At 42.6% G+C, this 18,271-nt stretch overlaps 1 protein-coding gene across 2 annotated transcripts in view; it reads left to right on the top strand.

Moving 5' to 3' along the window:
- Bmx (BMX non-receptor tyrosine kinase) overlaps window positions 1-18,271 on the top strand; it is a 62,563-nt gene that overhangs the window by 10,538 nt on the left and 33,754 nt on the right. For both annotated transcript variants that reach the window (XM_075957048.1, XM_075957047.1), the window contains exons 3-7: window positions 1,473-1,577; window positions 4,149-4,230; window positions 8,176-8,295; window positions 9,777-9,841; window positions 16,132-16,307. In XM_075957048.1, the coding sequence (XP_075813163.1) occupies window positions 1,473-1,577; window positions 4,149-4,230; window positions 8,176-8,295; window positions 9,777-9,841; window positions 16,132-16,307 (548 nt within the window). The remainder of the gene's footprint in view (window positions 1-1,472; window positions 1,578-4,148; window positions 4,231-8,175; window positions 8,296-9,776; window positions 9,842-16,131; window positions 16,308-18,271) is intronic.

Genomic DNA, 18,271 nt, shown 5'->3' with positions numbered 1-18,271 from the left:
ATCAAGAAAAGGGTTTTGGAAAATACTGATTCCTTTTATTAAGACCAATCAGAATATGTCTTTAACACAGTTGTTCTCATCTGGAGTAACTTTTGTTCCCTGGGAGACACTGGACAATGACTAGCGATACCTCAGCTGAAGCAGTGGTTCTGGGGGGTGGGGGTAAGCACTATTGGCAGCTACTGCCTAGAGACTGAGGACACAACTAAAGTACTCTACAGCTCACAGCCAAGACTTAGCCATCCGCAAATGGCTTTTTAAAAAAAATTATTTAAATTTATTTTATTTTTTAAAAGAAAACAAACTATCTTTTTCATTTTACATACCAATCCCAGTTCCCTCTCCCTCCCCCTTCTCCCATTCCCTCCACCACCTTTTCCTCCACCCCACCCCTATCCAATCCTCAGAGAGGGTAAGGCACATTGCTTTGGGGAAGGTTCAAGGCCCTCCCTACTAAATCTAGGCTGAGCAAGGTATCCATTCAAAAAGAATGGGTTGCCCAAAAGCCAATACAAGCAGTAGGGATAAATCCTGGTGCCACTGCCAGTGGCCCCTCAGTCTGCCCCAGCCATACAACTGTCACCCACATTCAAAGGGACTAGTTTGGTCCTATGCTGGTTCCTTCTTTGTCTGGCTAAAGTTGGTGAGCTCCCATTAGCTCAGGCAGACTGTTTCAGTGGGTGTCCCCATCATGGTCTTGACCTCCTTGCTCACATTCTCACTCCTTCCACTCCAACTGGGCTTTGGGAACTCAGTCCAGTGCTCCTCTGTGGGTCTCTGCCTCTGTTTCCATCAGTTGCTAAATGAAGGTTCTATGGTGACATTAAAGACAGTCATCAGGTTGACTACAGGACAAGGCAAGTTCAGGCCCCCTCTCCTCTATTGCTTAGGGTCTTAGCTGGGGTCATCCTTGTGGATTCCTGGGAATTTCTCTAGTGCCAGGTTTCTTGCTAGTCCCATAATGGCTCCCTCAACCAAAATATCTCTTTCTTTGCTCTCATCTCCGTCCTTGCTCCATCTCAACTATCCTCAAATGTTAGTAATAGTGTTGAGAATGTGGAATGCTGCCTTAAAACAGTAGAGGAAATAACAACAGCTCTGTGCCTTTGAGAACTTGATCCTGGGAGAAAAATCCAAACATCATCAAAAACCTGAAACCAAGTAAAGCTGCTTCGTGCCGTTAAACTTTGATATCTGTATTAACCACTTGGCAGGTGGTTTAAAAAAATATTCCACGATTCTCAAATAAGATTGCTAACTGTCACTCAGATGCTTGCTTTTGGAGAAGCATGTGTGCATGTGTTCATAGTGGAGAAACATGATTGTGACAGCCATGGAGCAACAGGGCATGTGTCTCCATTGGCTTCCACATCCCCTCGTCTCCCTCCAGACATTACCTTTAGCTGTACACTTTGCCCTGCTCACCGTGACACACCAGCATGATATAGCTTCTGGTTTGCCTTTGAATTCAGAAACGAGGAAGCCGAAAAGGATCGATAGAAATTAAGAAAATCAGATGTGTGGAAAAAGTCAACCTAGAGGAGCAGACACCCGTGGAGAGACAGTACCCATTTCAGGTAAAAAGGGGGTTTGGTTTCTTTAATATCTTCTAGTATTAGCTCACTATGCACAGGAACATAACAATATTGCAAAATTATCCCTTGAGACAATGATAATGTTTGGAATACGCCCAAGTGGGCGTTGCCAGTTTATCAGAACTGGCCAACCTGCTTCCCTCCAAGGGAAGCAAGAGGGGAGTCTAAGCGATCCTGATCTGACCTGCTTAAACTTTTTACCATTCTCTTTTATGGAACTCTGTGGGGTATCTCTCTCTTGGATAAGAGCAAGCAGGAAGCTATGCGGGATTAACCAACCCTGCCCTGAACTTGACTCCAGGGTGGTGGTAAAATAGACCATCTTAATACAGTAACAGAAATGAGTGTTGATTAAGATGAAGGGGGTGCAGTACATTCCTTGTGCTTTGCTCCTTACTGTAAGAAGTCAGGAAAGTGTTCTGTTGGAGGGGGCACTCATGTTGGGAAGGACAAATAGACTTTACCTAGCAAATCTGGAGGTGGCGACAGAGCTAAACAGCCAAGTGCAAAGGCACTGTAGGCTGAAATACGAGACAGAAAGAGACCAGCCCAGAGAAGTAGGTGGTGCGGCACTGCTCAGGGCTCTACATACCATGCTAACCAACTTTAGTTTGTCACCAAGGAACTCTTTCTTTTTTTTGAGATTTTTATTTTCATTTTATAGGTTTGTACATTTTGCGTGTAGATTTGGATTTAGAGACAATTGTTAGCTCCCATGTGGGTGCTAGGGTTTGAACCCAGGTCCTCTGAAAGAGTAGTCAGTGCTCCAAGATCTCCTGAGTAAATTGGGAGCTTGGGGGACCTTGGGAAAGGGCTGAATGGGGGAGGGGAGAGGGAGGGAGGGGAGCAGAGAAAAATGTAGAGCTCAATAAAAATAAAAAAAAAAAGAGTAGTCAGTGCTCTTAACCAAGTAGCAATCTCCACAACCCCTAGAATTCTTTCTTTTTAACATTTATTTATTTGTGTGGGGGTTCCCCTCCCCCCATATGTGTGTGTGTGTGTGTGTGTGTGTGTGTGTGTGCGCGCACGCGCACACATGCTCTCACACACCACAGCATGAATGTGGAGTCAAAGGACAGCTTGTAGGAGGCAGTTCTATCCTTCCACCATGTGACTTCAGTGGATCAAATCAGGTCATCAGATTTGGTGGCAAGCAGCCTTACTTTTGAGTCATCTCACTGGCCCCACAGACCCCCCAAAGAATTTTAAGTACTTCCATGTAGCCAGGTGGTGGTGGCACACACCTTTAATCCCAGTACTCGGGAGGTAGAAGCAGGCAAGTCTCTGTGAGTTCGAGGCCAGCCTGGTCTACAAAGTGAGTTCCAGGACAGCCAGGGCTACACAGAGAAACCCCTATCTCACAAAGCTAAAAAGAAAACAAAAATTCCATGCTACAGACAATGTTTCAGTGAAGGGGTTTTGAGCTGAATCAGACCTACAATGAAACTATCAACCAGTTGGGGAAAACCAAGGGAGAGGGTGCCCATAAAGGTGACCTCAAACACAGTAGGAACAGAGGCTACCAAAGGTTTTCCAGCCCTACAGACGTCCTAGCCCACTACTCGTATCTGCATACCCATAAAGATATATCGTAACTCATCTCTAAGTATAGTTGCTCATTTGCTAGTAAAAAAGCACACTCACATATATCATATATAAATGAAAGTAAAAATATTAAGTTAGGATGCGCCCAGCTTCTAGAAGATCTTTCCTAAGTGGTAGTGTTGTTTTTCAGTTGTAAAATAAGCCCGATCTGGAGAGAGCATTGCAATTGTCAAACTGGGGCATGCACATGTGCTTGTGGTTGCAAGAGGAGGGCATGCAGTGTCTTGTGTGTGGAGGCACCTTATTCCCTTGAGCCCGGGTCTCCTTCTAATCCCAGGGCCCCAATAATCTTCCTCACTGTGACCTCCAGAGCAGTGGGCTTACAGGCCTGCACAGGAGCACGCCTTGCTTTTCTTACTCACTGAGCCATCTCTCCAGTCCCATAAACAAGTGCCCCATTAACATAAGGGATAAGAAAACACAGTGTGGAGCATCTGAGAGGCTACCCAATGTGACAGACTGACTTAACAAGGAGACAGAGTTTTCCGGAATATAAACCCAAATGTAAACTGATCAGAATGTGGGGAATACAGCATAGCAAAGGGTAGGATAGCCCATCCCTGGAAATAGTTTCTAAGGATACAGAAGTTAAAGACGTCCTAGCTGTGAAAGGAATTGCCTACTGATTAGGAAGATGGACCAGAGGACTCCTAAGAAATAAGTGATTTACCATATTATAATACTTCCTGGTCCAGGGCACCCCCAATGAGGCTTTAATGTTCACCACCATTCTGTGTTTCATTGCTGTGATTTTCCCCAAGTTCTGAAGGTCTGACATAAAAACTTATTCAGATAAATAAGATTTTAAAAAACCTGTAGTCTTTTTTAATATAATTCCAAAGCTAGTATATGAAAAAAAAATTTCTGATAATATAAAAATTTACTGGTACACCAGACTGAACCATGAAACACTTGCAGCAAAATTCATTGCTTCTTTTTCCTTTCCAGATTGTGTATAAAGATGGGCTTCTCTACGTCTATGCATCAAACGAAGACAGCCGAAGTCAGTGGTTGAAAGCACTGAAGAAAGGTAACAAAATGCCATTCACAAAGGCTTGAATTGCTCTCCTGGGATGGGCTGTATTCATACTTTTGTGTTCTCAGTGTTACAGGCAGGAAGCGAGAGGGTTTCACCTTCGCTTTCACACTGAGCACAGAGATAGCTATTGTGAATTTCCTGGCAGTAGGTGGGGCATGGGGTGGGACCAGGGATCGGCAGACCAGCTGGGCTTCCCATTCCAGTTCTTTCGGGATTCTATTTTCAGTGTTCAGAGACAGTGTCAATTGTACTGAGCACTTACCACTGGCCAGTTACTCTGTCGAGAACATGTTGCATCTTCTTGCGTAATCCTCTTGACATTGGACAGGGCTATTATTAGTCTCTGTTTTTCACACAAGTTTAAAAGAAAACAGACAAATGCCACAAACCTTGTTAATGGGAGTCTCAAAATGGAATTACCTGAGCCCAGCTTTTTAAATCACAATATTGAAAGCTAAGTCTCTATTTCTTTGGCCCAAATTGAGGATTTAATGAAGATTTTATTTGTGATTTTTCAGCTGCTGTGGGAACTTGGGAGAGAATTGTTATTATTTTAGCACCTTGATATTCCCCCCGCAATCTTTTTGCTTTCAAAAGGGTCAGGTTGTGAGGATAACACATAAATTAAATCAATGACTCTACTGGTGCAGCTTCAGGTTTTAACACACTAAACAGAGGAAGATTTTGCTTTTATTTTGATGTGTTATGCTTCTATTTTCGATTATGACAATATCTCAGTACACCTCAGATTGCACACAGCCAGCTCACATCTATGCAAACACATCCTTTCCCACACATAGGTCCTCATTTTCCCTTTATGTGAAAAGACTAAACAATCTGTTTTGTGGAGTGGTGAAGTGGTCCTTAAGGAGAGATGCTTCCCTCATTACCCACAATCATCTCAATGAAGTGAGACGGGTACCTCTGCCAGAGCCAGGCAAACCTGGCTGTCATCTGTTTTATGTAGCACATCCGGGGTTTCCTGACCTGTAAAATGAGGAGCATATTTCCTTTCTCCTATAGCAATTACATGTATGAGTGACTCTAAAAATCATTAAAATAGCCTCTTAAACATCAGCCATTGTGGTTATAATGACACTTTCAGGGGGAGCTCTAAGGTTTTCTTTCCAGCCAGCCATCTTTGGGTGAACCGCCTAGGACTCAGCTGTCATATAGATACTCCCTATAGTCAGCTCTTGTGTAACCCCTGTGTGTCCATTTGTGGGTCCTTCTGGAACTCTATGTGGTGTTCAGGCTTTGGGGTGACACACATGATGGCTTATGGATGGAAGAGGAGAAGGAAGAGACAAGCAACAATGCATCTTGGTCCTCATGAAGCTGTTGTGTCTGCACTCCTGGTGCCACTGTCTGCACAGCAGAAAGTGTGTGCCTGTTAGCAGTGCTATGTACTGGAGGAGAAAAGACATCAAGCAACCCACTGGAACAGATCCATTTGTGCTTTCTCTCTCCCAGGGAGTGGGAGGCAGGCAGTCTTGGGATTAGGCAAGCATTCGAGGATGTCAAGGACACAGATTCCTTCTAGCTTTCTGTTTTACCATTCTTACAGGTAACTGAAAGGTTCTAAGCTGTTTTAGAAGCCCCCTGCTGAAAACTTCCATTCATGCTACATTTCTCAGAAGTAGGGCTCATATCTATCTCTATGTACAATAGACATTGAAAAAACAGTATCTGTGTTTGTTTTTTCCAGTCTCTGTGCTGGAGGATAGGCAAGGTGGGTGAGCTTGTCATCAAGTTAACAAAAACCTACTTGCTGTGGCAAGACTTAGGTTCTCTCACTTAAATATTTCCTCTTACGAACTTTCACCAATTTAAACTATATCAGTCCATTTAACTCTGTAAGAGTCATGATAGCCAGAACAGTAGCCCTCAGGGGTAGTATGTAGACTAACTGATGCATGTGTGGGGAAAGTACATAAAGTCACATACAATTTTTTAATGTCATCATAAAGTATTGGGATTATTGCAATGTGGATTTTGGGACTTGGTTGGAGGATTAGTTACTCAGGAAACTAAATCCTTTTAGCTGGAAACACATTCAAGAGCAAGAGTATAGGCAGGAAGAAAGCTTGCAATATGCCTGAGGAAGTCCAGTGGTCATTTGGGCCTAAACTCAGAAATTAACATTTTATAATCTTAACTCATTCTGTAATAATTACCTTTAATGCTCACCAGTAAAGTTGTTCCTTGGTTTTGGCATTTTCAGCTAAACTGAACTGAGCTGTATAAAATGAATGTCTACTGAAACCCACTTTTCGCTGAACCATCTGAGGCAATTTATGTATATTATCTTATATATTTATGTGTATTACCTTATACCTCCCCAGTGATCCAGTACAATATTATTATTATTCCTTAAGTTGGGTTGATAAAGGAGGACTAGAACTCTCTGGGTTCAAAGTTAGGAATTTTCTAGACAAACATAAAATCAAGAAGGAAGAGTTGAGGTGACACACAGAACCAGCCCTCCCTACCTAAAGATGCTTCTTGAGCTCTTCTCGACTAAATCCTCAGAGGTTTCTGAGCTATATTGCAAAAGATGCTAATTTCTTATAGATACAGTACTGTATTCCAGTATTAGAATTTAATTTGTTTTGATTGGCATTGCCTTATTCTCGTGGTTTGTTTTCTGAGTGCTGGAGGTGGAGCCTGGAACTTGGTGCATGCTAGGCAGGAGCTCTACCTCCAAACTGCACCCTTAGCTCCTCTTTTCAAATACACACAAATCCTAGCTAGGTGTGGTGGCAGAGTCCTGTAGTACCAGCACTTGGGAGATGGAGGCGGGAGAATCAAGAGTTCAGTGTCAGCTTTGGCTACATGGTGAGACAAGACTAGATTTGTATACATGAGACCTTATCTCAAAAAAATAGACAGCTTTCCACCCCACCCAAATGATTTATTCCTTAGAATAAGAATGTCAAATTCATGAAAGACCAAGAAAAATGAGAAACTATTCCAGGTCAAAGACAACTCAATGACTAAATTTCATACATAATACTGGATAAGAACTTTGATTGGAAAGAATAAGTCATTTAAAGAACATTATTGGAACAATCAGAGAAAATCAAATATACAATTTCCGGAATTTGACAATTTGCTTTATAGTTAAGTAAGAGCATAAATACCATTGGTAATAGAAACTGTGTAGGGAAATATTTATGTGTAACATTATTCAAGCCATATATGTGCTGTTGACTCTAAATTATTAAGTGAATAATAATGACAAATTTTTAGAACAGCCGGGCGGTGGTGGCACACGCCTTTAATCCCAGCACTTGGGAGGCAGAGGCAGGCGGATCTCTGTGAGTTTGAGGCCAGCCTGGTCTACAAGAGCTAGTTCCACGACAGGAACCAAAAAGCTACAGGGAAACCCTGTCTCGAAAATCAAAAAAAAAATTTAGAACAATAATAATTGTGTAATGAAGAGAAAGAAGCAGCAACAAATATAGTTATCACTGGCAGATCTAAGGAAAGGGCGGCAGGAGGATATGCTGCACAGGTCTTACTGTGCCTTTGAAACCTTTCCGAATGAAAACCTTAGGAAGTCAGAAGTCCTTTTTCTTAGGATCTAGTCCTACCACCCAGCCTACTTCTGCCACCAAAGAACATCAGGCATTGTAAACCATTCGGGACCTTGACAGACGTATTTGTAAAATCTTAATGGCAAGCTGGCCAGCGTATGCATTTTCCTAACTCTTTTGTGTCAGAAGAATGCATTATTCTGCTGTGGTTTCTATTTATTTTTTGGGTTTACTAACTCCTGAATGAAAGACAACTGCTCTGGTGGACACCGGGTCTTACCCCAGTTGCTGGTAAAGGGGATCGTCATTGTACTGAGATTATAGTATTTACTTACTGCATTGCATCTCTTGGGCCAACGTCTTCTTATGTCTTGTATCCTTCCTACCTGCCCTTCAGAGATACGGGGCAACCCCCACCTGCTGATCAAGTACCACAGCGGCTTCTTCGTGGACGGGAAGTTCCTGTGCTGCCAGCAGAGCTGCAAAGCAGCCCCGGGATGCACTCTCTGGGAAGCATGTATGTGAGGCTCGCTGTTGTGCTGGACCTCGGGTCGGGGGGGGGCACTAGGTCAAGCTTGCCCAATACTAGATCCGTTTTTCAGAAAGAAAATATACCATATTAGATGACATCGTAGTAATACAACTTTGCGGATGCTATGCTGGAAATGAAGTATAACTTAAGTGTCAGTTGAATCATAATCATCATCATCACTTATGCCCCGGCAATGCTAAGCATGCATGGGTAGCCCGTTTACAGCAGTTCTCCACTTGCTCCTATCCTGGGAAGTCCTAGATGCTTGTGTTATTATTGTACAGTTGAATCATACCCCCTCAATATTAATAGATGCCTTTTTTACTTCATGAGAAATGTTTTTAAAATTGAAAGCACAACAAACAAGGAGTGAGAAAAAGAGCATAAACATGGATGGCTATGGAGGTGGAGAGAGTCTGGGAGGAGTTGGGGAAGGGGAAAGATTATGAGCAATATATACTTTATGAAACAGTTTAACAAAAAATTAAAAACATGGAACAAGTAATGAGCCATTAATACCTCTGATAATTCTCCTAGTTTAAAGCAAACTGCTTAGAAGTAGAATGTGCTGAGCATATCATGAATCAAACAACTAGCTTTCCTATTTGATAAGAAAATGAGGGGCTGGAAAGGTGACTCAGTGGTTAAGGGCAACAGCTGTTCTTCGAGGGAGGGGCTGGGTTTGATGCCCAGCACCCACACTTGTATGTCACAGCAGTCTGTAGCTCTAGTCCCAGCAGATCTGGTGCCCTCTTCTGGCCTCCATGGGCACTGCATACATGTGGTACACCATATACATATAAGTAAAATTTACCCATATATAAAACAAAAATAAAGGAAGGGGAAGTTTTTGTGTACTTTATTTTGTTTTTAATCAAAGGAGGCATGGTAGCGTATATTTGCAATCCTGATACTCAAGAGTCTGAGACAAGAAGATCATAGCTTGAGACTGGCCCAAGTTACATAGCAAGTTTAAGACTACACCTCACTCTGAAACCCTGTTTCAAACACACACACACACACACACACACACACACACACACACACACGTGCACACACGCGCAATAGAGAGTTTAGTTCTTATAAATAATAAAAAAAATGAAGCAACGCTGATTTTCAAATAAATGGCAAAAGATACAATTTAAGTACCAGTTGTAATTATCACATATGTCAGCATGACAATGGCTTTTATTGTAAGATTTATTTAAAATGATTGGCCGCTCTGTACGGGTGTGTTGATTTCTTTTGAAAGCTTGAAGAAATGAGGGGTTTGTTGCTTCTAGGATTTACAGGAACTTGAACTTTCATCCAGGCATTGCAGAGTGTCAGTTGCTGGTGATGAAAGAATGCCATTTGAATTGAGCGTTATGTGACTTCAGTTGCTCTGGTATATTGTTCCGGTAAACTGGGTCATTATTTTGATTCCCAGTATTGGGTGTTTTCCTTTGTTTGCTTTTACCTTTCAGATGCTGATCTGCACATTACAATTAGTGAGGAGAAACACAGAGCCCCTACTTTCCCAGAGAGGATAGTAAGTCCATTTTCAATTATTGTCTAAGTTGACATACAAAGTTTGGGAATATTTGTACATATGCATGTTTCTATTTTGTTCTAATTCATCCTTTCTCTTCTCCCCTGCTGGGTCCTTTTCATATTCTGCACTATGTCCAATATATTCCATTACCCTCTCATTTTCCTCTTGTTTTCTCCCTTCCCCTTTATTATCCTTGTTCTAGTTTTATTTATCTGTATGTATTTTTTTTTTCGAGACAGGGTTTCTCTGTAGCTTTAGAGCCTGTCCTGGGACTAGCTCTGTAGACCAGGCTGGCCTCGAACTCACAGAGATCCATCTGTCTCTGCCTCCCGAGTGCTGAGATTAAAGGTGTGCACAACCACCACCCAGCTGTTTTAGTTTTATGATCTGCACACACACACGCACTCACACACACACACACACACCTCTAAATTTAGGCTGTGGCATTGGCTTTTCTGGGTCTCGCTTATTTGACTTAACATAGTGGTTTCCCGTTCCCATCTGTTTCCCCTGCAAGTGTCATGATTCTGGTTTTTTTTCCAGCTAAATAAAATTCCATTGTTTATATGGATCCCACTTTTTATCTATTCATCTGTTGGTGGAAACCTATGCTTACTCCATTTCCTAGTAATTGTGAAAAGTGTAGCAATAAATGAACAGCATCCATGAGTGTGAGTTGCCACTCTAGTTGGTAGCGGGAAACCTGGGAAGTGGGGACCTTAAATTGAGGCAGACTAAAGTCTCATGCAACCAGCAAATGTACTCACAGCACCAGACAATTTATACTCTGAAGGGTATTCCGATAAACAAGGTCAAATAAGCAAAGGCCACATGAGTTTAAGCTGTATAGAGTCACAGGGACAACTCCTGCTTGGAAATGTCTTTGAAGAACAAAAGTAAGATGTTGGGTAATCTGAAATAAACCCGCTTCTACTTCTTACACCTGGGAGGGGCACAAAAGCACATCCCAAGAACAACCCCTGTTATAGGAAGCAGAGGTTACAAGACTCGCGCCTCATTTCCTTGGCGTTATCACCCAAGCTCTCAGAAATTTCCTCACACAGCTCCATTCATGGACCACGTTCCAACAGGTGTGCAATTAGTCTCTGTGCTAAGTCAATAGTCTGAAAAAGGTTTTGCAAACAGGATATAGTTAACAAACCGACAGTTGCCAGGTTCAAGACTGGAAAATGTGGAGTTCATACAAACTTCTTAGCAGAGAGAGAGAAAAACTATGAGCTATCACTTATATCTATAGCTACTATTAAATAATGTGCCCAAACATAGAGCCATTATGCCATTTCATTATTTATTGACTACTATGTCGTTTCCTTGCCTGTAAACCCATAAGTAGCCACCAAAATTGCATGTGAGACAAATCTTTATGATGACATCTCTCATAACAGACGGTGTCTCTTTTCTTACAAACATGGACAAAACTACCTTGTGACAGTATCCTGGTGATGGAGTGGGAGTCTATGGAACACATCATTAAACAACAAAATTCATTCCCTCCGTTATTTTCCCCGACCATTCAATGCGACTTCACTGCCTCCAGATACATTCTTTGACAGACTTCATAGTTTTCCAGTCATTGTCATATGATAAAATTCTCCCCAATTACTGGGCATTAGAACAGCCTCCAAAGAAAACTGGGCATAGTGGCACATGCCTTTAATCCCAGTACTCAGGAACCAGAAGGAGGAGGATCTTTGTGAGTTCAAATCCAGCCTGGTCTGCATAGTGAGTTTCAGGATGGCTAGAGCTACATAGTGAGACTCTGACTTGAAAAAAAATCAACAATAGAAAAGCATCCAGCATATGCCTCCATCTGTTGCTATGGCTACCATATTCCATATTCTAAGTTACAACTTGGGGTATTCCATCTATTTTAGACAGAGTCTCTTCGAGATGGTTTCTTTTTTTAATTCATTATTAATTAAATATTTAAAAAATGCCAATCCAAATTCCCACTCCCTCCCCTTCTCCCATTTCCTCTACACATCCTCCCACCCACCTAAGACAGGGCAAGGCACCCTGCCCTGTGGAAAGTTCAAGCCCCCCCCCCCATCCAGGCCTAGCACGGTATCCATTCAAAGAGAATAGGACCCCCAAAAGCCAGTACATGCAGTAGAGACAAATCCCAATGCCACTGCCAGTGGCCCCTCAGTCTGCCCCAGCCATACAACTGTCAGCCACATTCAGAGGGACTAGTCTGGACCTATGCTTGTTCCTTCCCTGTCCAGCTGGAGTTGGTGAGCTCCCATTAGTTCAGGTAAACTGTTTCAGTGGATGAACCCTTTATGGTCTTGACCTCTTTGATCATATTCTCATTCCTTCTACTCTTCAACTGGATCTTGGGAGCTCAGTCCAGTGCTCGCATGTGGGACTCTGCCTCTGTTTCCATCTGTCGTGTGATGACGGTTCTATAGTGACATTTAAGATAATCATCGGCCTAACACCAGGGCAAGGCCAGTTCGGCCACCCTGTCCTCTATTGTTAAAGAGTCTTTGCTGGGGTCATTCCTGTGGATTCCTGGGAATTTTTCTAGAGCCAGGTTTCTTGCTAGCCCCATAATGGCTCCCTCAATCAAGATATCTCTTTCCAGGTCTAGTAAGGTGAACATCCAAACAGCCTAGGCTCCCACAAAGCCAGTATGTGCAGTAGGATCAAAACCCAGTGCCATTGTTCTTGACTTCTCAGCAGTCCTCATTGTCCGCTGTGTTCAGCCTTGGACTCCCCACAGGGCAGGGAACCTGGTCTGCTCTTCAGGCTGATGAGAGAGGGGGAGCTGATTGGGGGAGGGGGAGGGATATGGGAGGCAGTGGCGGGGAAGAGACAGAAATCTTTAATAAATAAATAAATAAATAAAATTTTTTAAAAAAGATATCTCTTTCCTTGCTCTCATATCTGCCCTTCCTCCAACTTGACTATCCCATTCCCTCAAGTTCTCCTCAACTCTCCCCTTTTCTCCTCCTTTTCCCCTTCTGCCCTTCCTTCTAACCCCTGCCCCCATTCTTCCAATTTTGTCAGGAGATTTCAAGATGGTTTCTAGACAACTGTTCCCCGGGGGTGGAGCCTTTCTATAGGAAAACAAACAAAATTAGAGAGCCCTGGATCATTAAAATATATGCAACTTGCCCCCCCTTCTTCTGTTGATAGCCACAGCCCTCTACTTTAGGATTCCCGTGCAGGTGGCAGCCTCGTTACATGCTGGGAGGTGTTTCAAGTGGCCTCTGGGTTCCCTGGGACATCATGTTAAATAGGCCTTTCAGCTCTATGGCATAGTTTAAGTTCTGATTATTTTTCTCCTTCTGAGAAAAAAAACCTATACCGTTTTCCTGAACCAATACAACTGACAAAAATAACTCATTTTTTTTTTTTAAAAAATTCGGTTGGTAGCATTGCCCAATTTCATGTCCATACAGAACTTCAAAACGTAACATTATTTGTTTAAAAAAAAGATATTTGCCGACATAATTTATACTTAAAGAGGTCAGGATGTGATCGTGCAGGGCGAGAGAGTGGGCCGTAAGGCTGAAGACTGGTGCTTTTGTAAGAAGAGGGGACACAAGGAGATAGACACATAGACGAGATAGCAGTATAAAGACCTATGCAGATGCTGGAGTTATAATACCACAAGACAAGGAACATTCGTTACCATCAAAACCTCGGGCAGCAAAGCTCTGCCTCTCCTAGAACCTTTGGAGAGAGTATGGCCAGGGTGGAGCTTTAAATTGGGACTTCTGACCTCTAGAACTGCAAAAGAAGAATTCCATAACCTTAGCCCCAGCAAACACGTGGCAGTGTGTTATAGTAGTCCTAGGAACTAGGTAGGGCTGTTTGGGCTTTTACTTTGTATTCAGAAACATTGCTGTTTGGGCTTGGGTACTTCCTGCAGGCCTGCTGCTTGAAACTCCCAAGTCTTTGGCTGGAGTGGAAGCTAAGTAGTAGAGCAAATTAGGAACTAGAAACCATCAAATCTTACCTCTTGCAAGGGAGTTTTATGGAAAATGTGTGGAAAATCAACAAACAACTCAATGGCCCAAGGGTTCCAAGTCCTTTTATATATTGTATTAATTCTTTTGACGATTCCCTACATATGTCAACATGTTTTGATTAGATCTACCCTTTACTCCCTCCTGGACCCCTAACGGCACATCCTCTCCACAATTTCATGTCCTTTTCTTATTTTTTTTTTAATAACACACACAGCTCAATTTGTGCAGCCCATATACTCGTGAGTGTGGGAGTCATGCACTGGAGTGTGCTTCACCTACCAGGGACACACTCCTGAGGAAAATTGACTCTCTGTCTTTCAGTAGCCAACAGCTCCTCTGCTAGGGGTGAGGCCTTGTGAGCTCCTCCTCCATGCAGGAATATTGACCAACTTGGCTTGGGCGAATCCTCTGTAGGTAGCCCCAGCTGTTGTAGGGTTCCCAAGTGCAGCAGCCATATCATGTCCGGAAGACATGGCTTGGCAGTGGTCCTCCCCAGCCCCTCTGGTTCTTAGTCTCTCTGCACTCTTCAATCTTCATGGAGTCCAAGGCTGGTTTTAAGTATAAGCTGCTAAAATTAACCAAAGATCAGAGTATCATGAAAGGAATAGGAATATCCTTCTCTACCTCCTCCTCTTCCTCTCCTCCCTCTCCCCGTCTCTCTCTCTGTGTGTGTGTGTGTGTGTGTGTGTGTGTGTGTGTGTGTGTGTGTGTGTGTTTGACCACAGTACTCAAGTAGAGAGTTTATTTCTGAATTGTGTGTGGGGGTGGGGGGAAAACAGCCCTTCGGGGATTCCACTCAGATTGCATTTGAGGAATTTTATAATGTGTTTATCTTTGGAGAGAATCCATCTTTGAATTTATCAGCAATGGGATCCTTCATAACAAGGAGTTCTAGGATAGTAAATCTTCAACTTCAGGTAAATGATATCCCTGAAACAAAGAAGAGGAAAATACAATGCAAGAAAAAGAAATCAAATTTAGAGTTCATACACACAAAATGGATTTTTAATGACATATAATGTACACTAAGAGAAGCACACAAATATGTTCAGCTTGTAAATTTCCAGAATCTGAACCAATCTGCATAAAACACATTCAAATTAAGAAAGAGAAAATCAGGAAATGCCAGGAGTACTCAGGTTTCATTTCAGTTAGTGCATCAGCCAAGAGCAATCACTAGCCAGATATTCAACCTCATTGATCGCTCCATTTCAGTTAGTGCATCAGCCAAGAGCAATCACTAGCCAGATAATCAACCTCATTGATCTCTCGCGTGATACACACACACACACACACACACACACACACACACACACACACAGAGAGAGAGAGAGAGAGAGAGAGAGAGAGAGAGAGAGAGAGAGAGAGATTGCACAGTCACTTACCTGTCTTTTTTGGTTCAGTTTATGGAAGTCTTAATTTGTAAATAGTGGTTACATTTTATTATCATTGCTTATAGAACTCTATCACGTGATTATACTACTGAACTATTCTCTTATTGCTGTTCCAACAGATTACCACCAATTCAGTGGTTTAAGGCAATATGGTTTATTGAGTTATTGCCTCATAGTTTTGAAGCTCAAAAGCCTGAAATAGGTCTAGTCAGTTGTTTCTTCTGTAGGCTTTATTGGGGGGGGGGTCCTTGCCTAGCTTCCGAAGGCCACCATTTTCATTGGTTTCCTTCCTTCATCTTGGGCGCCGGAGGGGCAGCAGCTTCTCTGTGCTTTACCCCTGCTCGCACGCTCACATGCTCTAGCTAATCCCTGACACTTCTGATTATAGCAGGCCCATCTCTGTCTCCCAGAATAATCTCCCCATCTCCAGCACCTTGACTCAGTCATAATCAGCAGTCCCTTTCACCATGGAAAATAGTCACAGATTCTGTGAGTTGGGACATGACCATCTGGGGCACCAGTTCTCAGCCTACTGCAGCAACAATATATTTTCTATTTTATCAACTTGATAAGTATTTTGGCAGTTTCTGATTTTGTCAAATTCTGATGAGTCTACTGTGATCATTATTTTGCCCATCTTTGGTTTTCACTGCTGAGTATAGGGCATATAATTGCTGGGCTATTGGCTATAGACACCCAGCCTTACAAATGAGTTTCCAACCAGCGAAAGCATGAGTTAATAGTTGTTTTGCATCCTTGTCGGTGCTTAGCATTGTCTCCATCCCTCTCCCCTTTCTTTTCTTCCATCCTTCCTCTTTTGTGTAGGAACTGATATAGGAGTTCATGGATCTGCACCTCCTTTTGATCTAATAAAATTTCTTGTCCTTCAAAGCTGAAGATTCCTCGGGCGGTTCCTGTTCTCAAAATGGATGCGTCATCCTCAAGTGCCACTCCGCCCCAAAATGACAGCCACTCAAAGAAAAGTTATGGCTCCCAGCCAACCATCAACATACGCTATATTCCAAGGGAAGACTGCCCTGACTGGTGGCAAGTAAGAAAACTGAAAAGGTAAAGCTAAACCTTTACGTTGACTGCTCAGAGTATAGAATAGACATTGCCTCATATTCTAGGACCATAGCCTCAAAGCTGGCAGCACAGGGCTTAGCTTTACTAGGGTGGTCTATCTTCAAAAATATTCAGTACTTTAGCTGGAAGAGTGGAAGCTGAGGTCTGGAGAGATGGCTCGGGGGTTAAGAGCACAGGCTGCTCTTCCAGAGGTCCTGAGTTCTTAGCAACCACATGGTGGCTCATAACCATCTATGGTGGGTTCAGATGCCTTCTTCTGGCATAATGTTATACATCTGATAGAGTTCTATAAATAAATAAATCTTAAAAATAGGGGGGAAGCAAGCAGCCCCTCTGGAAAGGAAAGTATAGATTTCAATTTTCCTATCTAATGCTCCTTGTCATTTTAGTCCTTGACGATCAGTTTTGAATCCCTGGTTATTCTGCTGCCACTGATGTAATAAGCCAATCAAATTGAATTAATAAATCTAGGTTTAATGAACAGAGTAAAGCACTCCTGAATGACCCTCAGGAGGATGAGAGAGGTATCTTGTGACAAATATGGTGACCAGGTCTTACATTGTTTCTAGGTATGGTCTTGAGCAGCCCCTAGGAGGGTCAGGCTTTTTCAGGGGTGGAGTTTGAGGAGGGCAGCTCCAGGGAAGGAGCCACTGCTTGGTGTATTGAGGGTGGGGTTTGGGCAGCTCTCAGGGTGCTGAGGGCAGGGTCTGGAATGGGGCTCCCTGGAACCCACAAGAATTCTTTGGGTTTATGAAAACATAAGTTTTAAACAGTAGCATTTTATATCAGAATGAAAATATTTTTAAGACTATGAAAGACAGCATGAAAGAGAAATTTGATAGCTTGTATTTGTACTCACACCTTTATAACTTGTGGGTACACACCTTAATAACTTGTATTTGTGTTTTATTGAAATTTGTTTGGTGAGGTTGTCCTTTTAAACTGAAAAACCTCTCAGTTGTCAAACTGCATCAGAGATCTTTGAAAAGGATAAAATTTTACTTGAGGAGTTATTGATTAAAAAATGACAGAGAACTTACTTGTTTGGCACCTAGAGCTACTCCTCAGGGTCCTCCATGGTCAGTGAAGGTCATATTTGCCTTTTGCTCTTTAGCACAGGGCTTGCCAGACTCCAGAAGATTCTTTGGGCTAAGGAATCTGTAGGAAGACAAGCCTATCTTGACCTGAGCAGCTAGGCTGTTGATTCCAGAGATCCTGTCCACTGTCTGGTGATCTTCAGTTTTGATGAAAGGCAGTTTTTCCCAGTGGTCAGAGCTTGGCATTTGAAGTGAATTGTAGATGGACATTGTTGTGTGCCCATTTGTCTTCTGTCTTCTTTGGAGGAAATAGAGTGCTGCTACTAGGAGCCAACCTGTCTCTTTTTGTTATGAAAAGTTTTTTAATAATTAAATATTTAAATGCCATATTTCCCAGATTTCTGAGTTGAGGGCTGTTTACTGGGTATAGATGAGTTATAACTCCAGTATAGAATCTGCCCAGAGAGCTATGTGTGAGCTTGACTGTACTGGCTCTCGACTTAACAGATAAAGCAGGGTTGGATTAAGAGATTTTAAAAGTACATATCAATTTAAAACATGAGACTTATTGCTTTGTAGTCTGGAATGAGATACAATGAACAGACAATTATAACATTTAACTGTAAACATAGGTGTATTTAAGTTACATGTATTCACACACACACACACACACACACACACACACACACAGAGTGAAAAGGAATTGGGCAAAGTAGATGCTCTTGGTGGGCCCTACCAAAGACATGCCACTGCACAAAACACATGTCACAGAGTCAACACCAGGCAACCAGGCAGGGAATACCTCAGTAAAGATAGTGGGACTTGACCACCTGACCTCAGTCAAGATGGCGGTAAGGTCACCCGACTTCAGTCAAAGTGGCGGTAAGGTCACCTATGTAACAGAGTTAA

This window comes from Microtus pennsylvanicus, chromosome X (assembly GCF_037038515.1).
Source record: "Microtus pennsylvanicus isolate mMicPen1 chromosome X, mMicPen1.hap1, whole genome shotgun sequence".
NCBI lineage: Eukaryota > Metazoa > Chordata > Mammalia > Rodentia > Cricetidae > Microtus > Microtus pennsylvanicus.
Note: the sequence above shows the minus strand (reverse complement) of the source record. Positions and strands in the feature narration are given on the sequence as shown.